The sequence below is a fragment of the Pristis pectinata genome, chromosome 44 (assembly GCF_009764475.1).
Source record: "Pristis pectinata isolate sPriPec2 chromosome 44, sPriPec2.1.pri, whole genome shotgun sequence".
Classification (NCBI taxonomy): domain Eukaryota; kingdom Metazoa; phylum Chordata; class Chondrichthyes; order Rhinopristiformes; family Pristidae; genus Pristis; species Pristis pectinata.
Window position 1 is genome coordinate 1761339 of NC_067447.1, and position 14811 is coordinate 1776149.

Below are 14811 nucleotides of genomic sequence, written 5' to 3' on the forward strand. Positions count from 1 at the left end.
GGATATTCTGATATTCTGAATGATCCCAGTCAGAGTTACTGCGTCTGCAGCTTTGGAACCAAAGTCTCCGCTTCATCAGTGCATCCATGTGCAGTTTAATCGGAAGGGTGGTGTCTGTCCTGTTCTGGTCTCTGTGAGTAGGGCTATCTGGTCACCTGTCATCGATATTATCACCCTGCAGGTGACCCACTTGATATTCAACAAAGTTGCCCTTCCAGAATCTGCTCACCCAGTGACTTGGCTTACGATGCAGTCAGCCATTCTGCTTCTGTGTTTTGTTCAATCCCAAATTGCACCGCTGTAACCTGCAATTCGTGATCTTTCAGGTGGGAAGTTCAGTTGGGTGCGGAAAGGTTTCAAGTGCTTTTTCCCAGCGTTCTAAGGGGAAGATGATGAACTTACAGGGTCTTCAAAAGACGACCGACGTCGTATTGAGGGCGTTGTCCCTGTAGAGTGCGATCTGTTGGCAGGGAGAATGGAACACAGTCATTCTCGAGGGAGTGGAGAGAGGGACGGTGATCTAGTCCCTGGAACCTCAGCAACAGAGAAAGGTCGTATAGAGAGCGGTGTCTCTGTGGAGTGTGATCCGTCTGCAGGGAGAAGGGAACACAGGCAGTCCGGTTATGAGGTCCCTAGATCTGACCCATGTGAAGTGATTCATACCCTTCGAGGCTCATTCAACAAGGATCTGTCAAGCTTCCACCAGGTGACAGGTGAGCGAAATGAAAGAGAAGTGGGGCCAATAGGATATGTGCAGGTGTGGGTTAGAGTGAAGGGGCTGTGAGTTGGTGTTGGGAATGAAGAATTTGATCTGTTTCGGCGTGGGGGAGAGTGAAGGGGCGGTAGATTAGTTCGGGAATGCAGTTTCGCTCTGAGTCTTCTGGGTGAGTGTGTCATTGATGAGGTCGGAATACATTTCCATCCCTCACTGCCCTTGACGTGTTGCTGATGAACGTAGTCCCTCTGGTGAAGAAACTCCCACAGTGCTGTTAGGTGGGTTTTAACACCGTAATCAACAGCGGAAATCTGTGTCAGATTGGGGAGTGACGTGCAGGTAGTGGGGATTTCCCACCCACATGCTACCCATGTCGGTGCAGGATGGGGGTGTTGTTTGAGTTGTCTACTTGAGTAACTGCAGTGTGTTTTAGAGTGAGAGGCGAGATGTTTAAAGGGAACCTGAAGGGTATATTTTTCACACACACTGCAGTTGGTAAATGGAATGAGCTTCCAGAGGATATGGTGGAGGCAGGAACAGTCGCAACATGTGACAGACATCTGGGCACCGAGCAAGGTAGAGAGAGAATCGTGCTGGCAAGTGTGATTTGTCATTAAAAAAAATGATAGTCAGCATAGACCAGTTGGACTGAAGGGCCTGTTTCTATGCTATACAACTCTATGGCTCTGTGGTACACACACATTTCACTGGTGGTGTAGGTTGTGCTTGGGGTCAGGGCGTTGTTTGTGTTTGGGACCAGAGCCCACGGCACTCTTTGGGATGATGTTCAGTTTCTCCTTTCCTATTCACAGATCCAAATTCCACACTCTCTGAGCTCCTGACACAGTGGGACGATTCCCAACTGTTCCAGCTGGAAAGATTCTACCGAGATAGACTGACAGAAGCGATTGAAGAACGGGTTGAAAGACTCAGCCAACTGTTGAGAAACGAGGAACATTTCAGTGGACGTGAACATGAGGTGAGTGTCATGGTTAAATACAGCACAGAAACGGGCCCTTCGTCCTAATTCGTCCATGCTGATCAAGGTGTCCACCTACGTAAGTCCGATTTGCCCGTGTTTGACACAGATCCGTTCAAACGTTTCCTGTCCATTTACTTATCCGCCTGTCTTTACATTGTTTTTATTGTATCTGCCTCAACTACTTTCGTCGGCAGTATCGGAGTTAATTCAGAAGGGCTGTTTCCGGACAAGTCCATATCTGACATGTGGAGGGTGTTTAGATTACGTGCGTATGTACATGACCTGCATGAAAATGTGGATGGCTGGGTTGATAAATTCGCAGAAGATACAAAGATTGGTGGTGTAGTGGATAGTGTGGAAGGTTGCCAAAGGTTACAGAAGGATATAAATCAGTTGCAGATATAGGCAGAGAAACGGACAATGCAGTTTAATTCTGACAAGATTGAGGTTTTGCACTTTGGGAGATCATGTACACTATCAATGGCAAGATCCTTAAGTGTAGACGTGCAGAAGGATACTGGTCCACAGCTTCTGAAAAGGGGCTGCACAGATTTATCGGGTGGTAATGAAGGCCTGTGTGATGTTTGCCATTATTATTCGAGGCACTGAGTTCAAGTGTTTGTAAATTATGTCGCAGCTTTATAACACCCTGTATCTGAAGTTCGCTATACATTTCTGGTCCCCCCATGAAAGGAAAGATGTGGAGGTTTGGGAGACGTTCAGAAGATGTTTCTCAGGATGCTGCCTGGATTCCAGGTCATGCGCTATCATGAGAGATTAGAAAAAGATGGGTTGCTTTCTGCAGCGGCGGAGACCTTACAGACGTTTATAAGATTGTGAGAGGCATAAATATAGAGGACAGCCGGTATCTTTTTTTGCAGGGTCCAAATGTCTAATATCAGAGGGCATGCATTTAAGCTGAGATGGGGTAAGTTCGAAGGAGATATGTGGGGCAACGTTTTTGACACAGAGGGCGTTGGGTGCAGGAATGCGCTATCAGGGGTGTTGCTGGAGGCAAATATGACAGAGGCGTTTCAGAAGTTCTCAGATGGGCACAAGGATGTGCAGGAAATGGAGAGATATGGACATGGTGTAGTCAGAAGGCTTTTGTTTAGTTTGGTATTTAATCACTGATTTAATTAGTTGGGTACAACATCGTGGTCCGAAAGACCCATTCCTAACCTTAATCCTCATTTAGAACTTTAACCTTTGCACCATCCTATATTTTTCCATCAATGTTTAAAAACAAAACAACATTATGGTCACTGGCTCCAAAATGCTCCGTCACTGACGCATCGGCCACTTGACAAGCCTTATTTCCCGACGGAATGTTGGGTGTTGCCCCGCACCAGTAGGACCATCCACATATTGACTGAGAAAACATTCGTGTTCACATTTAACAAAATTCCGCTCTATCTCACCCTTCGGGACTACGGCAGTTCCATTGCAGCCCTGTTATTCCTGCACCTATCTGCGATATCTCTGTATATTTCCTCCTCTCAAACCCACTGACTGCCAGAGGGCCTGCAGTACCATTCCATCAGTAATCACCCTTCTTATTTCTAAGTTCTGCACCGGAGAATCTCACTGGACCTTTTCCTCGGAATATCCTCCCTAATGGCCTGTTGTTATATGTTCTCCCGAATCAATATCGCAACTCCCTTTCCCGTCTTACCTCACCGATCTCATTCCTGTAGCCTCTGAAGCATTGAACTATTGCACAGTTCTGCTCATCCCCTCAACCACGTTTCTGCAATAGTTATAATATTGCATTCTCATGTGCCCGTCCATGCCCTGTGTTCATCAGTTTCATTTGTGAGGCTTCTGGCTCTCTGTCCTGCCAACTGGACATGCTTGCTTTAACTTGTGTATTTTCTTCACATTTTCGTCTGTTAAACGACTACTTTGGAACCCACACTCCGCCTGACCAGTTCAAATCCTCACAAGTTGCTGGAGCAAATCTCTACGATCTTGGTCCCCCTCCAGCTGAGTTGCAAGCCATCCCTCTTGTACAGGTCACCTCTGCCCAGAAGGTATCCCAATGGCCGAGGAACTGAATCCCACCCAGTTGCACCAGCTCTTCCGCTACACATCTGCCTTATCTGTCCTCCGATACCCACCCTCATTAGAGTGCGGTACTGGGAGTAATCCAGAGATCACAATCCTTGAAGTCCTGGTTTATTTGCTTCTGCCTAACTCCCTGTATTCTCTCTGCAGGTCCCATTCCTCTTTTCTGCTTTCGTTATTGCTACCAATGTGCACAACAGCCTCTGGTTGCTCACAGTCCCCATTGAGAATTTTCTACAACTGGCCGGACATCCCCTTGACCCCGGAACTCATAAGGCTCCAACCCACCCTGGAGCTTTGTTCACAGCCTATCTGTTCCCCTACTTACCAGGTTTCCCATCCCTGCAGCTCTGCCAGTCTCCACCCTTCTCTGCTGAGAATGAAAGGCCGTTGTTGTGCTACCAGTTGCCGCTGCTCCTTTCCCCTGGAAACCATTATGCCAACAGTGTCCAAAACGGTATCACTGTTACTGAGGTAAAGGGCCATAGAGGAATCCTGCTCTCCCTGCCATACTTAACTGGTGGTGACCCAACTACCTGTGGCCTGTATCATTGGACTGACCACCTCACTGACGCTCCTGTCTGTGATGTTCTCAGCTTGTTGGATGCTCCTCATCGTGGTCAGTCAGGAGCTGCAAGTGGATACACTTCTACAGGTAGAGTCACCGGGGAGAGTGGGAGGATCCCTGATCTCCCACATTCTGCAGGAGGAGCATGCGACTGGCCTGACTGCTATCTCTGAACCACTAGGGCTACAGTGGAAAGTAAAAGAGCTGACCTATCTAATCCTACACCCCCCACCACCAGATACTGTGTGTATATGTGTGTGTGTGTGTGTGTGTGTGTGTGTGTGTGTGTGCGTGTGTAAAGATTAAATGATCCCGTTTGGAATTCCTTCCTCACCTTAAACCTCTCTCCTTTCACCATGCTGGGCCACCACGCTTCCAGCGATTTGTGGTGTTATTTTGGATTTGTGTAGCTGTGTTTTGTAGTCAGAAATGAGATTAAAGTTGCGCACTGAAGGTCAGGGAACTCATCACTTTGAATCCATTGCAGAGTATCAGTGATTCTTACTCTGCTGCCACAATGCTCTGATTTGTAAACTTCCGGTTAACTCCCTGCGAATGACTGGATCCTGAGAGTTAACAGGTGGGCGAAGTCACAGCCCAGTGACAGTTTGAGTGCAGAAAACCATTGAGACCTCCCATCGATGAGCAGATATTTTCTTGGGTCTGTCAGCCCACCCCTTAACACATTAATTATTTTTCATTACAGGAAGTCACTGAGCTCATGGGAAAGGGAAACCGGACAGACGGTTCCAAGCTTTTCCTCAGTCTGGTAACGGGGAAGGGCTCCCGGACCCGAAGGGTTATGTGGGAATCCTTTGTAAAAATGAGGAAGGAGTTACCAAAGTTGGACAGAATACTGAAAGAAATCCAGGAGCTCGGTACGGTAAATCAACACTGAACTCAACATCATCTTGAAACACTCTAAAATTAACAGTATTAGTCAGTTCTGGTTTCATGAAACATTGTTTATTTGAACAGGTCCTGATCCACGTCAATAACTGAACATCGCCCGAGGATTATCTGAATTACCCACTGAACTGAAAGGTGAGAGAGGAATGCAATCTTAACCCCATTTCCTTCTCAGAATCGATGTTTGACAGAAGCCATTTATTGAGAGGTTGGTAGAATTATGATTAAAATGTCATTGGCTGAGGAATAACATACTATATTGGAATTGACCGTTAAACACCAGCTGATCTGTGCAATCAATGTACAATTGACACAGATGGTGACAAACCATGAAATAATGCAGTGTAATATTTCAACATTGTACTTTGGCCTTCACAACCGACAGTGACCTGGTACACTGTGAGATCCCTTTACACATGGGGCAGAACTCCATACACTGTGAAATCCCGCACATCCTTGGAAGGATGCTGACACAATGTCGAACCCCTCACACTCCTGGTAGGGTCCTGACATGCTGTGAAATCCCGTTTTGTCTGCTGGTGATATTTTGTGCTCACTCATTGCGCTTGTACTTTCTTTTCCAACACGAAGACTCTTAGGGCAATACAGCACTGATTCAGGCCCTTCAGCCCATCGGGTCTAGACTGTCAATGGTGCCCTCCCAGCGCGACTCACCCCCGGGTGGTTCTTAAATCAGACCTGCTTCTTAAATGTACCTGCCTCACCCATTTCCTCTGGCAGCTCGTTCCATAAATTCACCACACTCTGTGTGAAAAAAGTTGCCCCTCAGATCCCTTTTAAATATTTCCCTTTCATCCTAAACATGTCCATCCTTGCGTTGGACTCCCCTCCCCGAGGTAAATACTGTTACCGTCCACCTGATCTCTGCCTTTTACAATTTTAAACATTTCTATAAGGTCGCCCATCATTCTCTTACCGTTCCAGAAATAAAAACACCCAGCCTGGCCGACCCATCCGGAAAATACAGACCCTCTAGTCCAGGCAACCTCCTCATAAATCTCTTCTGCACTATTCCCAGTTTAACCACGTCTTTCATCTAGCAGGACGACCAAAACTGTGCACACTCCTCCAAGTGCGGCTTGTACAACTGCAACATCATGTTCCAACTCCGATACTCAATGTCCTGACTGATGAAGGCGAGCGTTCTAATTGCCATTTGCGCCACCCTGTCTACCGTTGGCACCGCTTTCAATGGACTATGCACGATACCCCTAGACCCCTCCGTTCTAATACACACCATGGTGCCCTACCATTCATAGTATAAGCCTACGCTGGATTGACTTTCCAAAATGTATCACCTCACACTTATCGTTACTGAAATCCATTTGCCACTCCTCGGCCCACTTCCCTGACTGATTAAGATCCACCCCCGTAATCTACGATATCCTTCTTCACTGTCAACAACACCTCCCAATTTCGTGTCTCCCGCAAAATTGCTGACCAAGCCTTGTGTATTCACATCAACACTGCTGTTAATCCATCGTCTTCTACAGTTTCCGTGTACCTGCCCTGTGCTTCATTTCATTCTGCTTGATCCGACATTTGATATACGGTGATATCCAGTTTTCCTTGTACATTCTGTCCTTGTTATTCACCATTGGCAGAACTCGTTGGCCCTGAACCATCCTTGTTTCACTTTTGGATGACACCTTCTTCAGGACAACTTTAGCTGGAAGTATCTGCCCCCACGCTTCTTCCACACTGTCTTAAATGGACGTCGGCCTTCCCCTGATTCAGGATGTCAACATTTGGACCATCCTTATCTCTTTCCATAACTGCCTTGAAACTGAGACCGATGGTATTTGTCTCCAGAATGCTCTCCCACGGACACGCCACTATTTGCCCACATTACCCCAAGCTAAGGTCCAGCACTGCACCTTCTCCACTCCGACAATCTACATACTGCCTGTAAAAGTTCTTCTAAAAACTTTAAAAATTCCACCCCCTGTCTGCTTCTCAAACGGAGGTGATCCCTGTTAAAATTGAGGAATTCAGAAGTCATTTTTGATTCAATATTGATTGTATATGGTTTATAAATGTTTTTAATGGGTAGGATTTCGATTTCTAATTGAAATTGGTGAATATATCCGGAGAGATATGAGGAAATCGAATGTGTGGAACTGTTCTGTTTCTAATTTCAGAATCAAAGCATAACAAGAATGGTTGGGGTCTATAAAAGACTGTCTTTTCACATTCTGTCCCTCTGTCCAGTCTCCCAGGTAACCAGTCCATGTTCCGGATACAGCAGTAAAGGAAAGCCTGAGAAGAGCTGGGGGGGCTTATGGATGGAATGTCTGAGTTTCCATCCTCAGAGGGAGCGGTTTCCAGTAGAGGTTCGGAAGTGCGGGAGGAGCTGAACCGCGGAAGGAGCTCAGGGACCATGAGGGGTGTCGGGGTGGAGCAAGTTACTGAGACAGGGAGGTGTGAGGACTTGTGATTTCTCTTCAGGAGTTAGAATTGTTCAGTCTAGACATCGCTGAAGTGGTGGCCAAAGTAGAGACAAGTGTGGAGTTGTTGGTGGACGGGGCTTGTTGAGAGTTGAGGGACGGCGATCAGTTTCAGACAAGCTGCAGCTGATGAAGGTTGAGGGAAGGAGACGGAGAACTGTCCATCTCGAGGGACAAGGAGGAACCGGTGGTTTAAGCCCCAGGCACAAGGCCGGAGGGAGATGTTATAATGAAGGTGGAAGTTTCTCAGTCTGTGATGGGGATAATACTGTGTCAGTCGCATAGTTGAGGCTCATGGGGAACACCCAGTAGAAACAGTCCATGAAAAGATTTTCCTTTCCCACTGCATTGAACCCAATGTAACCTAATGGTGAAAGGGGAGGTGATGAGAAGGAGCGTCTGGTGTTCATGTGAGGGTGTCTGTTGCTTCAGGTCTTGGTGAGATTACCTGGGACACTCTGTGCAGCGGGAGAGGGGCAGTGATACGGTCCCAGTGAAACGCCGTCCGTTCACTCTGTGCAGTGGGAGAAGAGCAGTGATAAAGTCTCAGTGGAAACGCCATCCATTCAGAGACTCCCCCTCTCCTTTTTCCGAGAGCGACACATGCAATCTGTACAAAATCTGTCTCTCTCGTTGTCTCTTTCTGTCCCCACCTCTCCTTCTCTCCCCTGACTCTGCCTGTAGAGTATGGAGAACACCCTTCTTTTATTTTGAAGCAACAATAGCTGGAGAGCTGTGAATCACCGAACTGTTCCGTCGACAGAATGCCCACTATACTTTTCTACATCTCCATTCACCACATCGACACAGGGGTTTTCAAAGTTTGCACCACAGGAAAAATGAGAGCCGTGGGAGTGGTGGGAGGGGGTCCAGTACAGGACATCAGGAGCAGTTAAACTGCCAGTGAAACGTTCACCTTCACAGAACAGTTTACATGGGAATGTGAGGATCTCATGTTTGTCTAAGCCATAGCGATGTCGAGTCAGCGGTCTCTTAATCAAGTTTACCTTTCTGCCCCAACACCCATTGGTGAATTCAATTAATTCCAGAATATTGCAGTCATTATTTTAAACTTAAAAACTGAGTTCTGAGTTCAGACATCTGACATTTTGACCACTCTCTGTTCCCCTGTAAGTTGTTCAACAGAAACACAAGGATACTCTGCGGACACAAACTGAAACAATGAGAGTGAACGCCATCCTGATGAGAGAGAAGGTGAAGGTTTTACAGCTGGTTGATCGATACGCTGAGCTCACGGTCATTTCCACTGTTCGAGATCGGAGACTTGTGGAACACGAGCTGCTGGCAAGAGGCCGGGAGCACGAAAAGTGGAGAAAAGAACATCTCCGTGGAGAGCTGGAAAAAATCCGGAGTGATCAATTGTTCGAGAGCAGTTTTTCCCGGAGGAAATCCAAATCTGGGAGTTCGGCAGCAGTGGCCGGAGTCCCGGGGATCGGGAAAACAACCATGGTGCAAAAGATTGTTTATGACTGGGCCACCGGGAAAATATACCAACAATTTCAATTTGTCTTCAGATTCAAGTTCCGGGATTTAAACACGATTAATTGCACAATAAACCTGTGGAACCTGGTGGTATGTTTTTATCCTTACCTGAGGGATGTTCTGAAGAAGCTGTGGGAGAACCCAGAGCGTTTGCTGTTTATATTCGATGGTTTGGATGAATTCAAGGACAGAATCGATTTCGCTGACAGTCGGAGAGACACAGGAACTCAGCACATGTGCACAGATCCTGAATTCCGGTGTAAAGTGTCCGACATTGTGTGCAGTTTAATCCAGCACAAGCTGCTCCCAGGGTGTTCAGTGCTGGTGACCACCCGCCCCACTGCGTTACAATTATTGGAAAAGGCGGAGATCAGTGTCTGGGCTGAAATCCTGGGATTTGTCGGTGAGGAACGGAAGGAATATTTCCACAGGTTTTTTGAAGATCAGACGGTGGCAGAAGCTGTTTTCAAACATGTGGAGGAGAACGAGATCCTGTACACCATGAGCTACAACCCCTCCTACTGCTGCATCCTCGGTCTGACACTGGGCCCCTTCTTCACAAAAAAACAGAGGGACCAGCAGCGAGTTCCCAAGACCATCACCCAACTGTATTCCTACTATATTTACAACATACTGAAAAACCACAGCCGTGAGATTGAAAGCCGCCGTGATGTGTTACTGAGTGTTGGTCAGATGGCCTTCACAGGAGTGTCAGAGAAGAAGATTGTGTTTACAGATGGTGATTTGATCAAGTACAATCTGCAACCTTCCCAGTTCCTGTCCGGATTCCTGATGGAACTTTTGGAGAAGGAGGATTGTGCCCGGAGTGTGGTGTACACATTCCCACACCTCACCATCCAGGAGTTTTTAGCTGCACTCGCACAAGTCCTGACTACAGTTACCGGGGATATCACGAAATGCCTCACCGAAGCCCACAGCACGACGGACGGGCGATTTGAGGTATTTCTCCGCTTTGTGGCTGGTCTCTCATCGCCAGGGTCAGCTCGGGGCCTGGAGGAGTTTCTAGGTCCATTTCCCATTCAAACAACCTGCCAAGTGATTGACTGGGTGAGGGAGATGATTAAATATCACATTGGAAACACAGGGAGGGAAGCTGGTGAAAGAAGCCTCCTAAACACACTACACTACCTGTTTGAGGCTCAGAACCGAGGACTGGCTCAGGCCACACTGGGACCTGTGGAAGCTCTTTCATTCCGTGGATTGCGACTGACCCCCATTGACTGCGCCGTCCTGTCTCATGTCATCGGGTACTGTGATGTAATAAATCACCTTGATCTGTGGAACTGCCACATTGGGTGTGAAGGGCTCCAGCGGCTGGGACCCGGGCTGTACAAGTTCCAGGAGCTGAGGTAACTGTTCATTTGTCTCCAGCTCTGAACTGTAAAATTGTTCCATTTTGTTGTTCCAATGTGAAGGAAAAGGAAGAGTTTGGATAAAACTGTAGAAAAGCAGATTGTGAAGAATTCTGACAAAGAATCAGTTGGTCGGTCAGTAATTCCGCAGGGACTGGAGGGATCAGAGGTTCCTTGTGAAGGGATGTTGGAGACTTCAACAAATCAGTGAAGTCATTTCGAGAGGTACAGTGTATAAAAATAAGGAAGTTTGATGAGGCTCTACGGGGCACTAGTGAGGTCTCATTTGGAATACTGTGCACAGTTTTGGACCCCATATCTTAGGAAGGATGTGCTGATGTTGGACAGGGTTCAGAGGAGATTTACAAGGATGATTCCCGGAATGAAAGGGCTTACATATGATGAGCGTTTGTCGGGTCTTGGACTGTACACACTGGAGTACAGAAGAATGAGAGGGGACCTCATAGAGACATTTAAAATGTTGAAGTGACTGGACAGAGTAGATGTGGCTGAGTTGTTTCTCTTGGTGGGTGAGTCCAGGACTAGAGGGCACAGTCTTAGAATTATAGGGTACAGGTTTAAAACAGAGATGAGGAGAAATTTCTTTAGCCAGAGAGTGATGAATTTGTGGAATTCCTTGCCACGTGCAGCAGTGGAGACCCGATCATTGGAGGCGTTTATGGAAGAGATAGATAGATATCTAATTAGTCGGGGTATCAAGGGATATGGGGATAAGGCAGAAAATTGGGGTGAGAATAGTTTTTTTTTGTTCCCCCTAATTTCTCATTTCTTTTTCTTTTTTCCCTTTTCTTTGGAGCAGACTCGATGGGCCGAATGGTCTGCTTCTGCTCGCTTGTCTTGTGATCATGTGATCTTGTGAATAACCGCCATTGGTTTAATTGCAATAAATCACATGAATAACTGTGTTTCTAACTGCCTGTGACACGTCCATTCACCATGTTCCCTCTCACTGACACATAGACCAACAGAGCAGTCGGTGTGTCGGAGCTTCCCACCCAATTCCCGGTGAGGAACAGAAGAGGGTCACCCGGCCGTCCCTGTGGGAGGGAGATAAATGTCACTGTGGGTCCCTCCTCACCTCTTGGGGTTATCCTCACCGCACCCCTCCCCTCGTCCTGTGGGTGCGTCTCACCTCCCACGCCCCCCCCCTCCTTTGGGGCTCCATTATCCCTCATGCCCCCTGTGGGACTCCTTTTACCCTTCTCCTTCCTCCTCTGGACCCCGCTCCCTCCTTTCTGGAGGATCTCCCACTCCCCGCCGGGCTCCATCCAAACCACCCAATCCTTTCCCCACTTTGGGAGTTGTGCAGTGAGGGTCATTGACAGTGCTTGGAAATCCGACAGGATATCTCTTGGAGGGTTTAATGTTTCCTGAACGATCCGAGTGAGAGAACTTACATCAGACCCACGTATTGAACCACTTTGTTCCTCAATTTGTTTGTGTTCAGCCTTGGGAACAATGATCTGGGAGACTCGGGGGTGAAACTGGTGTCTGCGGCTCTGAGGGACCCGGAGTGTCAAATACAGAAACTGAGGTAAGTCCCAGACTGTGGGAGATTGTGTTTACAGTTACTCGGTGTCTGACACTGAACAATAATGTGGTTAGTAATTGTGTTACTGATAAACCCTGGGGATTTGCACGGTCTCCTGTTTCTGTATATCCCTCACCCTCACTCTCTCTCATCTCCAGGCTAGGGAATGTCGGTCTCACAGTTTCTGGTGCCGACGGTCTCGCCTCCGCTCTGAGTACACGCCGATCAATGACAGAGCTGGACTTGTGTTATAATAAACTGGGAGACTCGGGAGTGAAACTGGTGTCTGAGGCTCTGAGGGAATCGGAGTGTAAAATACAGAGACTGGGGTAAGTCCCAGACTGTGAGAGATTGTGTTTACAGTCACTGGGTGTCTGACACTGAACATTAATGTGGTCAGTAATTGTGTTACTGATAAACCCTGGGGATTTGCACAGTCCTCTGTCTCTCTGTGTCCCTCACCCTCGCTGTCTCTCATCTCCAGGCTGAAATGTGTCGGCCTCACAGATTCTGGTGTCGAGGCTGTTTTTCCGCTCTCAGCACAAACTGCTGAATGACGGAGCTGGAGCTGAGTTACAACTCCCTAACAGACCGATCTGTCCCCGCTCTGCGCCGGCTCATCCTGACCCTGCCGAGTCTGGAGCGGATTGGGTGAGTGTTTGTGTTTTTGTTTAATGTGATAAAGTATCAGTGGATCCACTGGCTTGTCTCGTGATATTTGTATGTTCTTGTTGAAACATTAACCCCTGTCCCCAGTTACTGTCATTGCTGTGTCATGTTTGTTTCCTTTTTATTCTTAACTCTGTTTCAGGCTGGGGGGGGGAATGAATTCAATCAGAGCGGGAAGAAGGAATTACAGTCTCTGCAGGAGCCCAGACCCAGACTGACAGTGATCCTGTGAACACCTCAATGAAGGAACGTCACCGCCGTGGGATGCGCATAATGTTGGCCGATTTCCCGACCTCGCCTTTAAATGTCGGCGCTCCGGGTTTGAACAGCAGCGGTTCCCAGCTCGACTGGGGGCAGTGTGACGTCAGAGGTGGTTCTGATGTCACCTGAAACAGCCCCCGTCCACGCGGATCTGCTGTCGTCGGATATCCGATTCGCATGTCCCCCAGTGGGGCCCGTGGGATTACACAGGACGAGCCTAAAGTGGCGCTCAGTCTGGAACACTAATAATCACAATGTGTCCACAGGGAGGGGGTGTTTAGTGGGCTATCCCGGGACACCGTCCTTTTGGCCACGTTGTTCAGAGAGGTGCGGCTGGAATTTTTACTGCAGCCATTGAGCAGTCTGTCGATATAATGTTAATTTATCAAATATCTCCATGGTTGCGCCTGGATCTGCAGCGATATCGGACACTGCCCTGATGTATAATGTCATAATCAGCCGTCCGCCTGATTTACAACGACGGTGACAAACGGGAATGGTTATTAATACGTCATTCAGTGTCCCAGCATCTACAAATTGTTTTCTCAGAATTGGACTATTAACTGTCTGCAGCTTATTCTGTGTGAAAATCTTTGTTGTAACGACGGCCGATGCATCAGGAAAAGTTTTTTAGTTCCCCAGGACAGCGCCGCTCCATTGGAGCTCAATGTGGAGAATGGGCACAGCCTGCCTCCGTGGCTGCACCCTCCGCCTGTCCCATCCTCCGCCCAGGTCACCCTCCACCCGGTGAGAAAGAGTGCCGGAGGCTCCTCACCAAGAGAGGAAATCAAAGCCCACCACCTCGCCCATCTCTTCGCTCGCCGCCCTCGCACGTCTCCCACCTTCCCTCGGAAGGAAGTGGATGGCAAGAACGTGGGAGGTCTGCTCCGAGGTTTGATCAGGAATTTGGGTCTGGGCCGTGGTCTGTGGCAGAACAAGCTGATGACCATTTTACGGCTACTTTACTGCATTCCAAGTGTCTTCAAATATCCCTGTTGGTCAGAGGGTGTTAACATTTCGAGAATTAAACAATTAAGATAGAATTATTTTACAGGAAGGAATGTGTGGTAAATTTATGTATAAGTATTGTTTCCAACTTTTTGCCATAAACGGACAAAACCACTTCCCTCTCCAGTAATTTTGATTCCGCGCTGCCTATGCATGGAGTCAGCAAGCATCATTGGTTGATGCTGGAGCACCAGAAATGAACATCCGGATCCTCACCTCAGGAGAACAGTGCTCCACTCCTGGTTTCGGAAATCACCCGGGGTCCTGGGCTTGATAAGGAGAAGCATAAAGGCAGGGGGATCATGTTGAACCTATACGAGACTGTGTCCAATTCTGCTCGCCCACCATCAGAAGAGAAGTGAAGATCCTTGAGAGTATGTGGGCCAGACGAGGGTTTACTGCCACATGGTGAGACTGGAGAAGTTGGGCCTTTTTCGCTGAACCAAACAATGTTACGGGTTGTTTGGGAGAGATGGCCGTGGTCTTGACAGGTTCAGATCAACTGAATTGTTCCCATGCGTTCACAGGGCATTGATTTAATCTATCGTGCAAGAAGTACATGGAAGATATCAGCAGACAAGCACAGGTAAGAATTAGGCACAGGAGCCCTTTAACGGATCCTAATTCAATTCAATCATGGCTGATCTCAATGTAAGCTCAGTTCCGCGATCTCTCTTATCTACAGTGACCGATAGCCCCCTTGATCGTCAGGAATCATGACACTCCAGTCTTAGTA

The 14811-nt window shown here is 47.8% G+C and overlaps 2 protein-coding genes across 2 annotated transcripts; both read left to right on the forward strand.

The window, feature by feature from the left end:
• Positions 1–335: 335 nt before the first annotated feature.
• Positions 336–5334, forward strand: LOC127566656 (uncharacterized). Its single transcript, XM_052009171.1, has 4 exons — positions 336–713; positions 1528–1694; positions 5039–5215; positions 5311–5334. Exons 1-4 carry the CDS (start codon positions 476–478, stop codon positions 5332–5334), a joined length of 606 nt encoding a protein of 201 aa, XP_051865131.1. The 5' UTR covers positions 336–475.
• Positions 5186–12694, forward strand: LOC127566657 (NACHT, LRR and PYD domains-containing protein 3-like). The gene is made up of 7 exons (XM_052009172.1): positions 5186–5210; positions 5311–5376; positions 8845–9896; positions 9963–10582; positions 12054–12140; positions 12296–12466; positions 12622–12694. The coding sequence occupies exons 3-7, from the start codon at positions 8892–8894 to the stop codon at positions 12692–12694; spliced, it is 1956 nt and encodes a 651-aa protein (XP_051865132.1). The 5' UTR covers positions 5186–5210; positions 5311–5376; positions 8845–8891.
• The last annotated feature ends 2117 nt before the right edge of the window (positions 12695–14811 follow it).

Coding starts and splice junctions, on each gene's coding strand:
- LOC127566657 (XM_052009172.1), top strand. CDS start 8,892: ATGAGAGTGAACGCCATCCTGATGAGAGAGAAGGTGAAGGTTTTACAG. Junction 12,141..12,295: donor TGTCAAATACAGAAACTGAG/GTAAGTCCCAGA, acceptor TCTCATCTCCAG/GCTAGGGAATGTCGGTCTCA. Junction 12,467..12,621: donor TGTAAAATACAGAGACTGGG/GTAAGTCCCAGA, acceptor TCTCATCTCCAG/GCTGAAATGTGTCGGCCTCA.
- LOC127566656 (XM_052009171.1), top strand. CDS start 476: ATGGAACACAGTCATTCTCGAGGGAGTGGAGAGAGGGACGGTGATCTA. Junction 1,695..5,038: donor TCAGTGGACGTGAACATGAG/GTGAGTGTCATG, acceptor TTTTCATTACAG/GAAGTCACTGAGCTCATGGG. Junction 5,216..5,310: donor AAATCCAGGAGCTCGGTACG/GTAAATCAACAC, acceptor TTATTTGAACAG/GTCCTGATCCACGTCAATAA.